The sequence below is a fragment of the Nicotiana tomentosiformis genome, chromosome 3 (assembly GCF_000390325.3).
Source record: "Nicotiana tomentosiformis chromosome 3, ASM39032v3, whole genome shotgun sequence".
NCBI lineage: Eukaryota > Viridiplantae > Streptophyta > Magnoliopsida > Solanales > Solanaceae > Nicotiana > Nicotiana tomentosiformis.
Window position 1 is genome coordinate 38,641,070 of NC_090814.1, and position 17,084 is coordinate 38,658,153.

Here is a 17,084-nt window from a genome sequence, read left to right on the forward strand (position 1 = left end):
TTACCCCTACCCCGGGGGATAGAGAGACTATTTGCGAAAGACCCTCGGCACAAGGAGATCAAAAAGAAGCAATGGAACAATGACAATCACATACTTCAAGAAGACAGTGCTAGCAACCTAAGAATCAGAAAAATAAATATAAAATAAAATATCAATAATCAAAATAATGGAAAGGTACTAGAAAAAAGCAATAATCAAGTTGTGGGATAGTTTATATACAATTGCAAGGGACATGTCTCTTCTTTGGGTAGTCGGAGGAGATTTTAATATTATTTGGGATGAAGAAGAAAAGTTTGGTGGCCTACCCGTGCATATGAATGAAGTTCTTGATTTTAGGTATTGTGTAAATACATGCAACTTATTTGATCTTGGATTTAAAGGGAGTATATACACTTGGTGGAATGGGCGAGGTGAATATGACTGCATTTTTAAGCGACTCGACAAATGCTTAGCCAATGTAGTATTCCAGCAGATGTTTGCAAGATTAGAGATTACTCATCTATCTAATATAGGTTCAGACCACTGTCCGATGATGTTGAGTGTAAATGCCTCGACAGTGCCAATTAAGAAACCATTCAAATTTCTTAATTTCTGGACCAAGTATACATCTTTCAAAGTTGTTGTAGCAGAGAACTGGACTGCTGATTTTCATGCTAATCCTTTCACTTTGTTCAATCACAAGCTCAAAAAGGTGAAGAAGGCCCTTTCAATCTGGAGCAAGGATACATATGGAAACATCTTTCAAAAGATTGCTAGTTTGGAAGAGGTTGTCTTAGTCCATGAAGCACAGTTCGAATTGAATCCTTCTTTTCAGAATAGAGAAAGGCTTATGAAAATTCAAGTAGAGTTCATAAAATATTTAGCTTTGGAGGAGGAATTCTGGAAGCAAAAATCTTGAATGTCATAGTTCAAAGATGGAGATAGGAACACAAAATTTTTTCATGCTCAAATCAATGGAAGAAGGAAAAGGTTAGAATTGAAGAGAATTCAAAATAGCGAGGGCAACTGGATTGAAGATACAGCAGCTACGGCAGATAAGGCTGTGAAATTTTTCAACGTTCAATTTCATGAAGATAAGGTTCCTGAAGCATTTGGGATACTGGATCATGTGCCACACATGGTGAATAATGAACATAATGAAATGCTCATGAGGCAGCCTACCAAAGATGAAGTGCAAGAGGCAGTGTTTGGGCTCAATGGGGACAGTGCAGGGGGGCCTGATGGTTTCACCGGGTGTTATTTCCACACATGTTGGGATATAGTCGGAGATGATGTGTATGACATGGTTAGAGCTTTCTTCAATGGGCAGAATTTACCAAAGTTTGTGACTCACACAAATTTGGTGTTATTACCTAAGAAGAAAGAGGTTAATACTTATTCTGATATGCGACCAATTAGCCTTAGCAATTTTATAAATAAAATCTTCTCTAGGGTTATTCATGAGAGGCTAGCTGGTATAATTATCATTAATTTGAATTAATAAAGGTGTTGTCCTATACTGAGTACTTTCCATCTCTGTTGTTATTTTGAGGTGTTATACACATTGTGTGAAGCCTTGGGCTATTTGTTGTGAAATTAATTAGTTTTGTTATATTTTTGGAATTGGTTGTGGCCATTGGGCAAATTGTGATATGAATTAATTTTGTTATGTTGCCTTGATAATATTCTATGTAAATTATTGTGTTGTTTGAGTTATTATTTTGAGGATATAAGGGTGGCATTTCACTGTTGATATTATGTGGGTATAAGGGTGACATTTCACTGTTGTTATGTGTGTTGAGATATTGTCTGGGCGGAGCGATAAGGATAGCTATAAGAGAAATAAGGGTGGCTATTGATATTGTCAGGGGGAAGGGATAAGGGAGGCTATTAATAGGAGTGATAAGGGTGGCTATTGATATTGTTAGGGCGGAGGGATAAAGGAGGCTATTATCGGAGTGATAAGCGTGGCTATAGGAGAGATAAGGGTGGCTATTGTCAGGGATGATATGTGATGATGTGGGGTTATTACGTTGGTAATTTTAATGTGATGTTGTGATTTTTCTTATGTTTATTTTTATACCTTGTGCAATTTGTCTTGTTGTTGGTAAATTGATAATAGTCTGATCTATGTTGAAATTGGGAACCTGTATTTTTTGCCAGGTGGATTATGAAATGAAATGTGGGCACGAAGTGCCGTGAGAAAATAATGATGATATTGGCACGTGAACTGTCCGTGCAGTTGTGATATGAAATGTGGGCACGAAGTGCCGTGAGTAAATAATGATGATATTGGAACGTGAATTGTCCGTGCAGTTGTAATATGAAATGTGAGCACGAGGTGCCGTGATTAAATGATGATGATATTTGGCACGTGAATTATCCGTGCAGTTTTGATAGAGAAATTGGCACGAGGTGCCGTTGAAATATGAAAGTGGGCTGAGACCCGTATTTTATGATTTTTAAATGTTATGTCACAGGGTGACTTTTATTCGAAAGAGATTTATTTGAAAGAATTTTATTTGAAAGATATTTATTTGAAGGAATTATATTTGAAAGAGATTTATTTGAAAATATTATATCCTGAAAATTTCTATTTGAAAAACATATTGGCGAAAGATTTATATTGTAAGGACTTGATTAATTGGTTGTACTTGTATTCATTATTTATTGTGTAATATTTATGGTGCTCTTATCTCCCTGCTGTGTATATCACTGGTTGATTATTGTTGCCACCATTGTTATTTGTTTCCTATTATTTTTGTATACTGTATTGCACAGGTTATTAGACTAGTGAGTGTCTTGACTGTACCTCGTCACTACTCCACTGAGGTTAGTCTTGATACTTATTGGGTACCTACTGTGGTGTACTCATACTACACTTCTACATATTTTTGTACTGAGCCAGGTGTTTGAGATATCGGACTCGGACAAAGTTAGTGTGTTGAGCGCAAGGATTCAAGGTAGAGCTGCTTGGTCGTCGCAGTCCCTTGGAGTCTTTCTATTTTATTGTACTGTCATCTCTTATTCGAACAGTATTGTATATATTCGATCCTTGAAATCATTGCATGTATTCAGTTAGAGTTCGTGACTTAGTATTACCAGTCTTGGGAGGTTGTTGTATATTTCCGTTGTTACTGTTGACACCTATATTGAATTAAAAAAAATGGCTTGAATTGTTATTATAATCGGCTTACCTAGTCTTAGAGACTAAGTGCTATCACGATGCCTGTGGTGGAATTTTGGGTCGTGACACAAGTGCTCTAATACATAGAGTACAGTTATGATATTCAGATGGGATAGCGACACCGTTTAATGGAATCGACTAAATCATAATTACTAAGGTGCACGCCCACGCCCATCACCTAGCATGCGCGTCACCTCAATACCAATCACATAGCACTTAATTTCAGGGATTCATACTCTCAGAACCAAGTTTAGAAGTGTTACTTACCTCAAATCGTGCAAATCTCTACTCCAACAAGTCCTTGCCTCACGAATAGGCCTCCAAATGCCTCGAATCTAGCCACAAACAATTCGATACAATCAACTCAAGTTATAGGAATCAATTCCATATAAAAATGCTAAATTCTATATCAAAAGACAAAAAGTCAACTCAAAAGTCAACCCTTGAGCCCACGTCTCAGAATACGATAAAAGTTACATAATCCGGAAGCCCATTCAACCATGAGTCCAACCATACCAAATTTATAAATTTCTGACACCAAAACTCAAATCCCCAAATTTAACTCTCCAAATCTCTAGCCTCAAACTCCCAAAATTCCACATCAAAAATACAAACTAGGTGAAAAATTTAATGGGAAAACAATATTATTGAATATAAATGATCGCAAGTGACTTACCTCAAGAAACCCCTCGAAATCCTTCTCAAAAATCACCTTAACGTGAGCTTGAAATGTCCAAAATTATAAAAAAACATGAAACCCTCAAGTTTTAAAACTCTGCCCAGGCATTTTCGCACCTGCGCATCCGCTTTAGCGGAGAAATCCGTGCTTCTACAAAACTCACTTAACATGCAACCTCTCATACCTGCAGTCCCAGCCTCGCACCTGCGGGACCGCATCTGCGAACCTCCCTTCGCTTCTGCGACTCCCCTGCTGCATGTCCAAATCCGCTTCTACGATTGACCTCGAGCAGATGCGCATCCGCATATGCGAAACCTCTTCCGTGACTACCACCCCTAGAGACCTTCCTCATCGTCCCAGCTACACAAGCTTAGCTCGGATCTGCACTTGCGGCCAATCCCACCGCAAGTGCGATGACACCAGACCTGAAGCACCAGCATAACACTTAAGTCAATTTTTGATCCGTTAACCATCCGAAACTAGCCCGAGGCCCTTGGGACCTCAACCAAACATACCCAAAAGTCTTAAAACACGATACAAACTTAGTCGAAGCCTCAAATCACATCAAACAACATCAATAACATGAATCTCACCTCAATTCAAGCCTAACAAAAACTAAGAAATTCCAACTTCTACAATCGATACCGAAACCTATCGAATCCCGTTCGATTGACCTCAAATTTTGTACACCAGTCATAAATGATACAACGGATCTATTCCAATACTCAAAACCAAAATCCGAGCCTGGTAACCAGAAAGTCAACTCTCGATTAAATTTTTCGATTTCCAAAATTTCTAATTTTTCAATTTTTGCCGTTTCAAGTCTAAATCAACTGCGGGCCTAAAAATTACTATCCAGACACACTCCTAAGTCCAAAATCACCCAACGGTGCTATCGGAACCATCAAAACTTCATTCGAGAATCATTTACACATAAGTCAACATTCGGTCAACCTTTTCAACTTAAGCTTTCAACCTTGAGACTAAGTATCTCGACTCATTCCAAAATATCCCCGGAACCAAACCAACTACCCCTGCAAGTCACATATCAATAATTGAGCGTAGAAGAAGCAGTAAATCAGGGAACGGGACTACAACACTCAAAATGACCGGCCGGGTCGTTACATGTTAGGCGTCATCATGAACCCGAGGTTGGGATTCCGGGTCGTGACATCAAACTACGGATCTCCGAATTCGATTTCGGGCATACTCTAAGTCCAAAATCTCGATACGAACCTATCGGAGCCATCAAAACACCGTTCCGAGGTCATTTTCATAAAAGTCAGATATTGGTCAACATAATCAACTTAGGTTCGTAGTCAGATATGCGTAAATTAATATGCGTAAATTAATAATAAATTATTACGCATGATGCTTTGTTATTTCGATCTCAACACCTATGATAAATCCGCTATTCAGTATACTCAACAAATACAGATAAATTAAAGTTTCATGCATATTTCAACATACATGATTCTTAACATAGGATCTACCTACGTGATTTAAATTCTAAATCTACCACCAAAGTTATACTGATCACAACTGTTTGCCAGGATTATATGTGCACAATCTATTGTATAATTGGAGGACTATATATGCAGAGGCGGAACTCCTAGGGGGTTGGGGGTCTAGGGGACCTCATTACTCAACCAAAAACTTTGTATACATATATTATATATATTTGTATTACACAGAAAACTCCTTATATATTTTCCTTGGCCCTCCCAAATAACGTAAGTTCTTTTTCTTACCCTTTTACCTGGGTTCGAAACCCATTCATCAACTTATCTTTTTGTTTTTTTTAAATGTATTTTTCAAATCCCTCCCTCGCTCCCATTTTTCTACTTACTATCACTCTCATACTAGTCAATTGGTTTAAATTTTTAATATCTTAAGAATTAGTTTATTATTAGTACATAATAGTCAATTTAGTTTATACTTTTTCAAATCCCGTCCCCACTTTCTGCTTAGAACTTTCTCCTTTTTTAAAAAGCTTCATTTTTTTGGTTACTGTGATGACCCAATAGGTCATTTATAGTTGTACTTTTTATTTATGTGTTTCAAGACCTCGAATAGCTCTATTTAGCCTTCCTCGATTTGCATGCACAGTACATATGCTTTTTCCAGAAAGTTTTTATGAGAAAATTTATGAAAATATGAAATCGTGCCTTAAAACTTATTTGAGTAGACTACGATCAACATTTTGTATAAACTGAACCGGATCAGTATTTTGACAATCCCGGTGGATCTGTATCGTGATTTGGGACTTGAGCGTATGCCCGAATCAAATTCGAAAGTCCCTAACTTGATTTAACGTAATTTGTTGAAAACTAGCAATTTAAAGGTTTAAAGAATTTCTAAGTTTGACCGTAGGTTGACTTTGTTGCTACCGGATTTGAATTTCAGATACGGAACTTGGTATAGATTCATTTCAGTATTTATGACTTATCTGTAAAATTTGGTGCAAAACGGAGTTGATTGGACGTGATTCGGACATCCGGTTGTAAATTTGCATGTTCTTAAGTATCTTTGGAAATTTCATTCGTTTTAGTATTCGATTCATAGTTTTAGATGTTATTTTGGAGTTTTGATCTCGCGAACGAGTTCGTATGATAGTTTTGGACTCTTGCGCATGTTTGGTTTAGAGTCCCGAGGGCTCGAGTGAGTTTCGGACGCGTGGCGGAGTGTTTGAAAGAGTAGGACTTTACTGGTTCTGGTGCACAAGTCTCAGACCTCGCATTTGCGAGGTTAGGATCGCATTTGTGATAGCAGGTGAACTCTGTCATGTTCGCATTTGTGAACAGATTCTTTGCATTTGCGATTGGGGGCTTGGGGGAAAACTGGTTCACTTTTGCGATCAAATTGGTCGCATTTGCGGAAGGTCCTAGTTCGCATTTGCAAACAAAGAGTCGCATTTGCGATGCCAGTAGAGGTGGGAGAAGTTCGCTTTTGCGAGAACTTCTTCACATTTGCGGGGTTCACAATTGCGAACCCCAGGTCGCAATTGCGACATCTGCGTCTCGGCAAAAAGCTGAGAAGACGGGATTTAGCTCATTTTCACAAACTCCCAACCCTAAATACCCTAGAGGCAATTTTTCCAAGAGAATTTCTTCCTAAATACATTGGTAAGTGACTTCAATCTATTTCTTTTCAATTACCCATTACATTTCATAAGTTTTCAACCTCAAATCTAGGATTTTCATGGTAGAAATTAGGGATTTGGGTAAAATTTGAGATTTTTGTAAATTTGGGATTTAGACCTAGAATTGAGGTCATATTTTAAAACAAACTACATAACTCGGCTAAGGTTATTATAGAAATTGGAAGTTTCAAAGTTCATTAGGCTTGAATCTATGTGCAATTCATTTTTGATATTGTTTGAGGTGATTTGAGTGTTCGACTAAGTTCATATTGTATTTTAAGACCCGTTGGTGTGTTTGGTTGAGGTCTCGGGGGCCTCGGGTTGATTTCGGATGATTTCAGGAACAAGGTTTGAAGTTGAAGAGTTGCTGAAGATTTGCAATTACTGGTGTAAACGCATCTGCAGAGTGGGCACCGCAGGTCCGAGCCCGCAGAAGCGGGAAAAGGACCGCAAAAGTGGGCAAGGAGGAGGTGAGCAGAGGTCGTAGGTGCGAGGTCATTTGCCGCACCTGCGTGGACGCATATGCGGCGTTAGGGGCACAAGAGCGGAATGCTCACAGGTGCGATGGTGAATTTAGCACCTGCGATTGCGCAGATGCGGGGCAAGGGTACTCATGTTGATTTATGTACTCATGTTACACTTCTGCACAAAAATGTGTAGGAACTGACAGGTTCATTTGGTGATCATCCTGGCGCGTAGGCACACCCGTTGAGGACACTTTATGTGAGCTGCATTCCAGGCTACGCATCGCAGCCCACCGAGTCCCAATTGTACTATTTATTTTATCCTGTCTATTCTACATTCTAGACAAATGTCGTATTGCTATGGTACTTCTTAGAAAATGCTCATGAACTTGTGACACCGGGTTTTGGGAGTTCATTCTGGTTGTTGTTATCATAGAATACCTAATTATCATCATTTACTCTGTAAATTCTATTTTATACTATTAAATTATTGTAAATTAGTAATTTCAAAGTGATAAAATGTATGAATAAAATTGATAGATCGACGTCGGCTTGCCTAACGACGGTGTTAGGTGCCATCACGACCTATAATAGATTTTGGGTCGTGATAGCTTGGTATCAGAGCGTTAGGTTCACTTAGGTCTCACAAGTCATGAGCAAGTCTAGTAGAGTCTTGCGGATCGATACAGAGATATCTGTACTTATCTTCGAAAGGCTATAGGGCTGTTAGGAGCACTTCCCTTCTTGATTTCCTCATCGTGCGGTTTGATTCCATCGAGGCTTATGCATTTATTTCCTTCCTACTTAGTCTTATGTGACGTGAAGCTCTAGTTATCAATTGGCCGTCAAGGAGTTGTCGTGGTAATGCAGACATGGTGCAGGATGTTTTTCCCTGCGTATTCGGGTAGGCTATTATCGTCGCCTTGCGGAAGGATGTTCTTTTGTTCCAGCTCAGTATCCGTATTTTCTATGGTTTCGAGACTGTATACAGATTGCTACGATGTCTATGCGTTATTGTCGCACAATGTTGGTGTGATGGTAAGGTGCTCGGTTATGTGTCGAGGCAGTGAATGACTCGAAAGGGGGATTTTTCAGTGTATGATTTAGAGGTTCAACATTTAATTCCAGCGGAGGAAAGGCAATCGGACTATAGATGTCCAGGTTTGGTTGATAATGTAACGAGACTTGATATTGTAAATCGTGGTGGAATTTTCATTATGATGCGGTGTCGCCATCCTTGTTCAAATGCATTATGGTTCACCGGTATTACAGTCTTCTTGGAATTTTTTCCGTCGGGGCAGGTGTTGTAAAGTGGGGCCTGAGGGGCGGTTGCTAGAGATAGCGGTGTGCAGCAGTTTAGAACCGAATTGGTATTTCTAATATTGATGGATCGGGAAAGATGATCTTCCAGGAGGTTTAGAGTTGGTGGCAATTCATTATCTCCGGTGCTACAGATAGGGAGTTGGTATAACGCAGCAGTTGGGCAGCAAAATATGAGGGAGGACATGGCAGGAAGTGTCTCGCGGTGATTGGAGTGCTAGCAGGTCAAGTATGAGGAATAGAGATTGAGAAGTTACTTAAAGGAGATGGTTTAACCAAAGTAAGAGTGGCAGATTAGCATATGGATTCTGTGAAAGGATGGCCACGTGTCTTGAGGAAGTGTGGAACAGTTTGGGAATCGTGACGAGAGGTGATTTGATCTACGAATTTTATTTTGAATGACGGTTACTGTACGAGGGAAGATTTGAACATGGCAGAATGGAGTTTGCTTGAAATGAAGAGGGGTGTGAGGGTTTAATTATCGTTTCATGCAATATGACTTGGGTTCGGAAGGTATGGTTAAACTTTCAGTTGATGTCAATAGGGAAGGAGAAGACCTATACAGATGGTGGGCGAGCATAGGCTCAGGAGAGTTTACTGATTTCATGGTAGTTGTACCTAGTGCAGCGTCATTGGAAGATGTCGGTAAGGAATTCCACAGGTGGGTTATCTCCTGTGAGCAGGTCAGCGGTAGCGTGATGTCGATGAAGCTTCAGTGAAGAATATTACTTTCCACCCAGTAAGGGGTTGAATATGTGATTGTGACTGGTGATTCAGAATGTTCATGAAAAGCTTAATGAAAGACTTCGAGAAGTCTGGCAGGTTAACGGTGCGAGATCGTGATAATTGCGAAGGAGGAATCGTTGTGGGTTATGTATTATGTGATTGTAGCTTCAAGCTAAGTGGGGGAGTCCCACTGTCTATGATTGGATCACGTGGTTATCTTCTTGTGTGGTTTCTGGTTATTGGTGTATTGGTGGGCTATTATGACTGAGCAAAGAAAAATCAGTGGTAATTCGAGCAAAGGATTTGAGGAATGTGTGCTATATTTGGCTTTATCGATTCATGTTCAGGTTTTTGGGAAGACTTAGAGTTTATGCTTCTTGTGGGAGGGGGGGGGGGGTTATGTACAAGGAAAATAATTCAGTTGGGTGCTTCTTTGATAGGGTGTTCACGTGCTAGCAGCGCACTAGAGTTTGGCTTATATTCGAGGCCAAGTCTGAGTGCGTGACTCTCAATAGTGGTCCTAGTGGGTTCAAGAATTCGAGTGCAGTGCCTAAGGACTTGGAAGGTTCTACGTTATCATTGGGTATACAGTGCAGTATTGGAGGAAAGGAAGAAATAGTTTCGACCTCGCAGAAGGTCTTGCAAAACAGGTGTACCGATTGAGGATGCCATTATGCGCATAAGGAGGATATGAGATGATTCATGAGTAATGAGACGATGTGTTTTCGTGATGCAGGTCACTCGGGATAAGTGCGGATTGAGTTTGTTATATTTTGAATGGAGCTATTGTTTCTAAGGCGAGTTAAGAGTGAACTGGAAGAAGTTGGCGCGATAGGTAACGGTTGAGTGAGCATGATTGTGGCGACGATCAGTTCCTTCAGCCTGTGAAGTTATACATGTGATTTGTGGTTGTACATGCAGGCTCGGCAGCCACCACAACTTGATTGATTTGCGAGGTATTTGATTCAAATGGCTTTGTGGTGTAAATGGATTCCGGAAGAGTCATGGCAATTTAGATCACGACTTGAGGTTTGTATTTTCTACGGTTTGGAAATTCAGTTGCGTGTTGCATTGGTTCTTCTGAAATGAGCTAAGTAAAAGGCTTTCCAGCCAATGAAGTGTTTATTCTGCTGGTAGTTCAGGAGTTATGATGAATTTTGGTATTCTCGCATAGCGGCATGATAGGTGCAGTAAGCAGCATGGGAAATTAAAAGTTGAGAATCAAGGTTGCGGTTCGGTGTTGATAAGAATTTCACGAGCTCGGATGAGCAGGAAAGTATTCAGATGTTTTAAGTGAGCTGGCGTTATCTTAGTTTCGCCTGGGAATGGTGTTCTGTGGAAGAGACATTGTGTATTGATTTGCGGATTGTGATTGCTTTATAGAATTAGTACGGTCGGTGGTATGGGTGTGCGGACTTGGCTACCCGAGCGGAAGGTTGTGGGAGCGTACCCCACGAGGAGATTTGTATAAGTGTGACATGTTAGTCACTTGATTGTGAAGTATTGAAACCGAGTATGGAGGTGATGGTAATATTGCAAATGCGAGAGTTTATGCCTGAGAGGCGTTCTATTCCTTGGATTGTGGACTGTGTGAGTTTATTCCGGATTTGACAGATGTTCTTATGTGTCATGGAAAAAGAGATTATTGTGGATCCTTGAAAGGTTTATAGCCCAGTATGGTATGATCAGAATCGGCTTGAGGTCCGTTAGGGGATCTAAATGTGGATGTGTGCCCTACACCAGGCCAGGTGTGTTCATTCATCATAGCATTGCTTATGGAAGAGTCTTAGGGCATTGGATGTTATTTTTGTCGTCAGCTATTTCATGTGAGACGGCTTGATTACTCGCACATGTGTTGAGGTCCCGCGTAGCTGTGGTGTTATGTGAGCAGGATGGCTCTCGAGATGCAGACCATATATCGCACCTTAGTTGTGCTTGGGTTTCATAGCGTATGGCGCTACCCTTCTCCCCAGGATTTGTATTATACACTTGGCGTGCTTGTGGTCGATATTCGGACATTTTGTGAGTATAAGTGTTACGGCTTGATGTGTGTTTTCATCTTGATTGTTATGTGCAGATCGGGTGGCACGCCGCCACTAGTATATTGTTTGGATCGGGTTGCACGCCACAACATTGTCATGTTTGGATCGGGTTGCACGCCTCAACAGTGTCACATTGGATCGGGTTGCACGCCGCAACAGTGAGATGTTGAGCATAGTTCCTTACACTTATTTTGTGTGCCTTATTTGCATCCTTGAGGTAAGTTCATAGCATCTATTCGGTTGTTTTATTCGTTATGCGGGCTGGGTAATTCCCTGTCAGAGTTTGTTCTTCCTTATGAGTTATATTAGAGTTTGTAGCTTGTTGGCGCATTGTTGGTGTTATATGAGATTTTGGCAGTGTTTGAGATTGCTATCGCTGTAACAGCTTGTACTGGGTGAGAGGAGGTGATTTCACCTGAAATCGGTGCAATCAGATTTATATAAGGCATATTAAAGAGCAAATATCGTTGTTTAGTTTAGAATTAGGTAATGGTTCTTGTCGGGAGGAGAGTGTCCATGAATTATTGATTCGGCAGGTGGTTATGAGTTTTTATACGTCTCTTTCATCGTGACAGTATTGCGAGAGTTGGAACGGGGTTTATATACGTCATGAGATGTATTGCGGGCATCAGATTTGTGAAATTTCAGCTAATGTGGTTGGAGGATGTTATTATTGGGCATGTGAATTATGCGGGGCATGGTGTGAATTTAGCAAAAGGTGTACGATCATGTTTTGGTACAGTGTGTGGAGATTGGTACGGTGTTCGTATGTTGGAATCAGGTCTTGTAAAGAAATTCGGAGGTTGGAATTTGGTTCTAAGGCTTATTGATTAAATAAAAGGGAGGACCTTCGGTCCGGCTCGAGCTGAGGTGGCCAACTGGGTTGTGATGGCACAGATAGGTGCACAAGGTATTAAATAATAATTTTGGACAACTCTGGAGCAGTCCTTAGCACATTCGAGGACGAACGTATGTTTAAGTGAGGGAGAATGTAACGACCCGATCAGTCGTTTTGAGCTTTAGCACGTCGTATAGCGGTTGGAGGCCTTGAGTAGCTTCACTTCAGGTATTATGACTTGTACGTATGGTTGGAATTGAATTTCGGAAAGTTTGGGATTGATTTTGAAAGAAAATTCTAATTTCGAAAGCTTTGAGTTGGAAGAATCTATTAAGGTTTGACTTTTGAGTAAATGACCTCGAAATCGGGATTTGAAGGTTCCAATAGGTTCGTATGATGAATTCGGACTTGGGCGTATGTTCGGGGTCGAGTATCGGGTGGCCCGAAAATATTTCGGCTCTTATTACGGAAGGTTGGCATTTTGAAGGTTTAAGAATTTCCTAAGTTTGGGATGAAGTGAATTTTGATGTTATCTGTTATACCCTATATTTTCGTACGTGAAAGTACGCCATAAATAAATTGATGAAAGCTCGGAAATGAGATGTTACATCCCGCATTTTTGTACGTTAAAATTTTGTCGTAAGTTAATCGACGTAAGTTCGGGAATGAGATTATTTTGGGATTATAAGTATTGTGCTACTTCAAACAAGTGATAAGTAAATTCCTGAAAAAAAGAGGGTAAGCAAATCGAAGAAAAATGAATTTCGTTGAAACATCTTGGGATAAAATACGGTCTAAGTTATAATACCCGGTATTTATGGACTAGTACCGTACAAGGTACCACATGACCATAATAGTAAGATGTACAAAGTATATTAAAAGTGAATAGTATTTTAAGTAATTTGAGATAATTTTTAATTATGTGGATAGTTGGGTAATTATTAGATTAGTGAGAGATTAATAGTTGATTAAAAAATTAAGTGGATAATTGATTATTGGATAAGGATTTAATCCTTAAACATGGCAGCCAACAAAATGTGACTCTTAAAGATCACATATAGGTGGCATAATTAGAATAATAGTTGGCCAAGTCATCCACAAGAGTGGGGCCCACATGCATATGTAAGATATCTCAAAAATTCAAAGAAAGACATATTCAATCTTTATAGCAAAGCAAAGTGCTTCAGCAAACTATACACGTGATGAAAACGTGATTTTGCTTTTATTTTGGCAAGGCTACTTATAACATTCACATTTCATTTTGTGTGAAGAATGAATTATCAATGTTCAACATCTCTTAGTTAAGGATTCATTTTGGGAATTCATGCCAACACCTTGAGGATAATTCTTTTGAATGTGATCCAAGATTGAATGTTCATCTACGATGCTTCTTAGAAAATAGTAACAGGATTTTGCGATTCTAAAGGAGTACAGTGCAATCTTTCTCAAGAATATCATATGGATTTTTTCCTACTTCGATCCGTCGTCATGTGTTTTATCACAAAAGACGTGTGTTAGAGGGATTTTCAAGAAAATCGACTCTTGTATATTAAGGCTATCCCTTCTTTCTTTTTGGCATGATCCATACGATACAAACGAAATGAGTAAATGCACAATTTTCATAAATGACTCTATTCATAGAAGTACTATGGGTGTCTATATTCTTGATTCCTCATGTGAATTATTATTATATCTTCTGTTCATGGGTCTCAAAAAAATACATATTTGATAAAGTTTATCCGAAAGGCATATTGATTTTATGATATTCCGAGAAATCTTAGTAACGTATTTCTTATGCATTTATGCATGTACATTGACCCATGACCAGATGGTGTTATATACGCGTATATTATATGTATATGGGATATGAAAAAAGGTTACGGCGTTATATACGCACCACCACCTGATCAGCTGGTATACGTTGATGATTTGTCCACAATGGCCGAGATGATATGATGTGATGCCCTCAAAGGCATGATGATGTTATGAACGCCTATACCTATGCATGGTATGACATTTATACGCATATGCATAACATTATCAATATGAAATAATTTACAGATCTATTTAGACATATATGTTGAGTCGTTTACTCCATGTTCTCTCATGTCTATTATTTACTGATTTTCATTCCTTACATACTCGGTACATTATTTGTACTTACATCCCTTTGCTGGGGAATACTGAGTTTCATGCCCGCAGGTCCCGATAGACAGGTCAAGAGTCCTCCAAGTAGGCTATCAGCTCGGCGGAAGGTGTTGGTGCGCTCCATTTGCTCCGTAGTTGCTTGTTTGGTCAGTATGATTTAGACGTATATTGCTTGGTATGGCGGGGCTCTGTCCCGACCTTTATAACAATTATGTATTCTTAGAGGCTTGTAGACATATGTCATGTACGTAAAAGATTGTATGGCCTTGTCGGCCTATGTTCAGTGTACGAGTGATTATTTTTGTCTTATAGGCCCGTATGTCTTATGTATAAGTTGGTATTACATGTTGTATTCTACTTATCTCACGACAGCCTCTCCAGCTCAGTTATCTATGATAGTATGATACGAAAGGATACATTATGTTGGTACTCGGTTGAGTAAGGTAACAGGTTTCCGTCGCAGCCCATCGGTTTGGGTCGTGACAAAAGTGGTATCAGAGCAGTTTTGTCCTAGGGAGTCTACAAGCCGTGTCTAGTAGAGCCTTGTTTATGGGTGTGTTGTGTACCGCACTTATAAGCAGGAGGCTACAAGGCATTTAGGACTGTTACTCTTTCTTCTTACTCTAGATCATGTGGTAGAGCTCAGTCGTAAGAACTCAATTTCCTAAACTCTATCTTATTCATAATACGACGATGCCTACATCTAGATAGACGGTTGGTAAGAGATACAACTGTAAAAGAGTTGAGTCAGAGGAACTCGATTTTTGCATCATGCGTATGATGGATAAATATGAGGTATTCAGCAGATCATGTGTGTACTAAGACGTGTAAGCTTCTTGATAAGGAATCCTAAGGCAAGAATGTCTATCCACTCGTATGGTAAAAAGGAATAAGAGAATCAGAAGGTACAAGTTTCAATAGGTAAGAGAAACAAGAAAAAAAGGGTACGAGGTACCCAGCTAGTGAAGATTATCAGTATTTACAATTCAGGAAGAGAAATATAAACATTTTGAGTTACCTTCAACAATAACAGAGGTGTGTACAATTGACCATACCAATCTCACTTATGCCCTATGGGGACTAACAGAAGTAGTATAAGAGAAGGCATGATATCTGAATCTAGCTGGGTTAGGGTAACCCAAAATGGTGGATGGATTGTTAGTGTTAGCTGACATTTTCGAAGGATATTGCAAATGTGCTAATAGATCTCCTTGTGAGACGCCTAGATGGTGCACTCTAAAATAGTATACTAGATGTGAGTACTACAAAGATAGGCATTGGAAGCCTGGAAGGGATAAATATTATCTTAGTGTGACTCCCGTCCCTAGTAGAGAGAGAATGTTAGGCAACCCGAAGAGCCAGTGGATGGAGCAAGGGGAGCTAAAAGCAAAAAAATATCTTGTTGAAGTTTTCGGAATAAAGTGATAGACAGAAATATTAGCGGAAAATAAGAAGAGAGTTAATGAAGCATTATGAGTAAGATATGATACATGGATGACAACGGTAGATCATAAAGATAACAGTGTTACAGAGTCTATAGTCAAGTAAAGGAAAAGACGAGAGGTGACATGCCTTGAGACAACAAAGGAGTATAGGTCATAAAGTCATATTATCATTTCCAGAAGTAAGTTCGTGACTCCAACGCGACTACCAGAAGGAAAAGTTAAACCCCAGAGTAATGAAAATCAGTATGGGCTAGTGAATAAGATAAACTAAACATGAACTAGGGACTGAGTAATAGTCGGCATCATGAGAATTTCAGAGATTGCATCCCGGCGATAATAGAATGGATGACAGAAGAATACCCTTTAAAGGTCATTCAGGAAGACGCTTCCCTAAAGCAAGCAAGGTGAGAAAAGTTAAGCTTAAGGGACTGTATGTGCTAGTTATACTAAGTGTCACCCTCGCGAGTGAGGAATTTCGTTATCCTTGGTACAAAAGGATTACTGCGAGGCGAGTAAGGATCATCGATGATGTGAAAAGATGCCAAAGATGAAAAGGTAAAATATCTATACGTAGATCATCGTAGCACTAAATCTTAGTGCTCCCCGAAAGGGGGGAATATGGTGTGATGTGGCATTAAGTCGGATAAGTGGTTCTAGTAATTATGGAATGGTAAAGGAAGAATGCGATAAAAATGAGATAGGGATGAGATTGCACTTATTCAAATCCTACAGATATGCTATGATTTCAGAACATTATGCAAACATGACGTCAAGGAGAGGAAGTAAGGGTTCCTGCCCGAGATGTTATTGATAGATAAGGAACCAGTGCGAGACGTAAGTTAAGAAAAAGGAAATAACCCAAGAAAGATTATGCGGAATATTGATGTGAGAATGGGCCAATGAGTAGTTAGTAGTTGATTCAGGAAGAGCCTAGTTATGGCTAGATAAGATGATACAGACAATCAACAGATCCCGCAAGATAAACATAGTGAATTCAGCCTCGCAGTAATGTCATTGTAATACTTGAGAAATATTCATATAGGAGTTGGGGTAGTTAAAGGTACTGAATGAGTGTTACGGAAATAAAAGAGAGTGCCACTGGGAAGACAATCAA

At 39.5% G+C, this 17,084-nt stretch overlaps 1 protein-coding gene across 1 annotated transcript; it reads left to right on the top strand.

Moving 5' to 3' along the window:
- Window positions 1-232: 232 nt before the first annotated feature.
- LOC138907653 (uncharacterized) lies at window positions 233-898 on the top strand. The gene has a single exon (XM_070198259.1). It carries the CDS (start codon window positions 233-235, stop codon window positions 896-898), a length of 666 nt encoding a protein of 221 aa, XP_070054360.1.
- The last annotated feature ends 16,186 nt before the right edge of the window (window positions 899-17,084 follow it).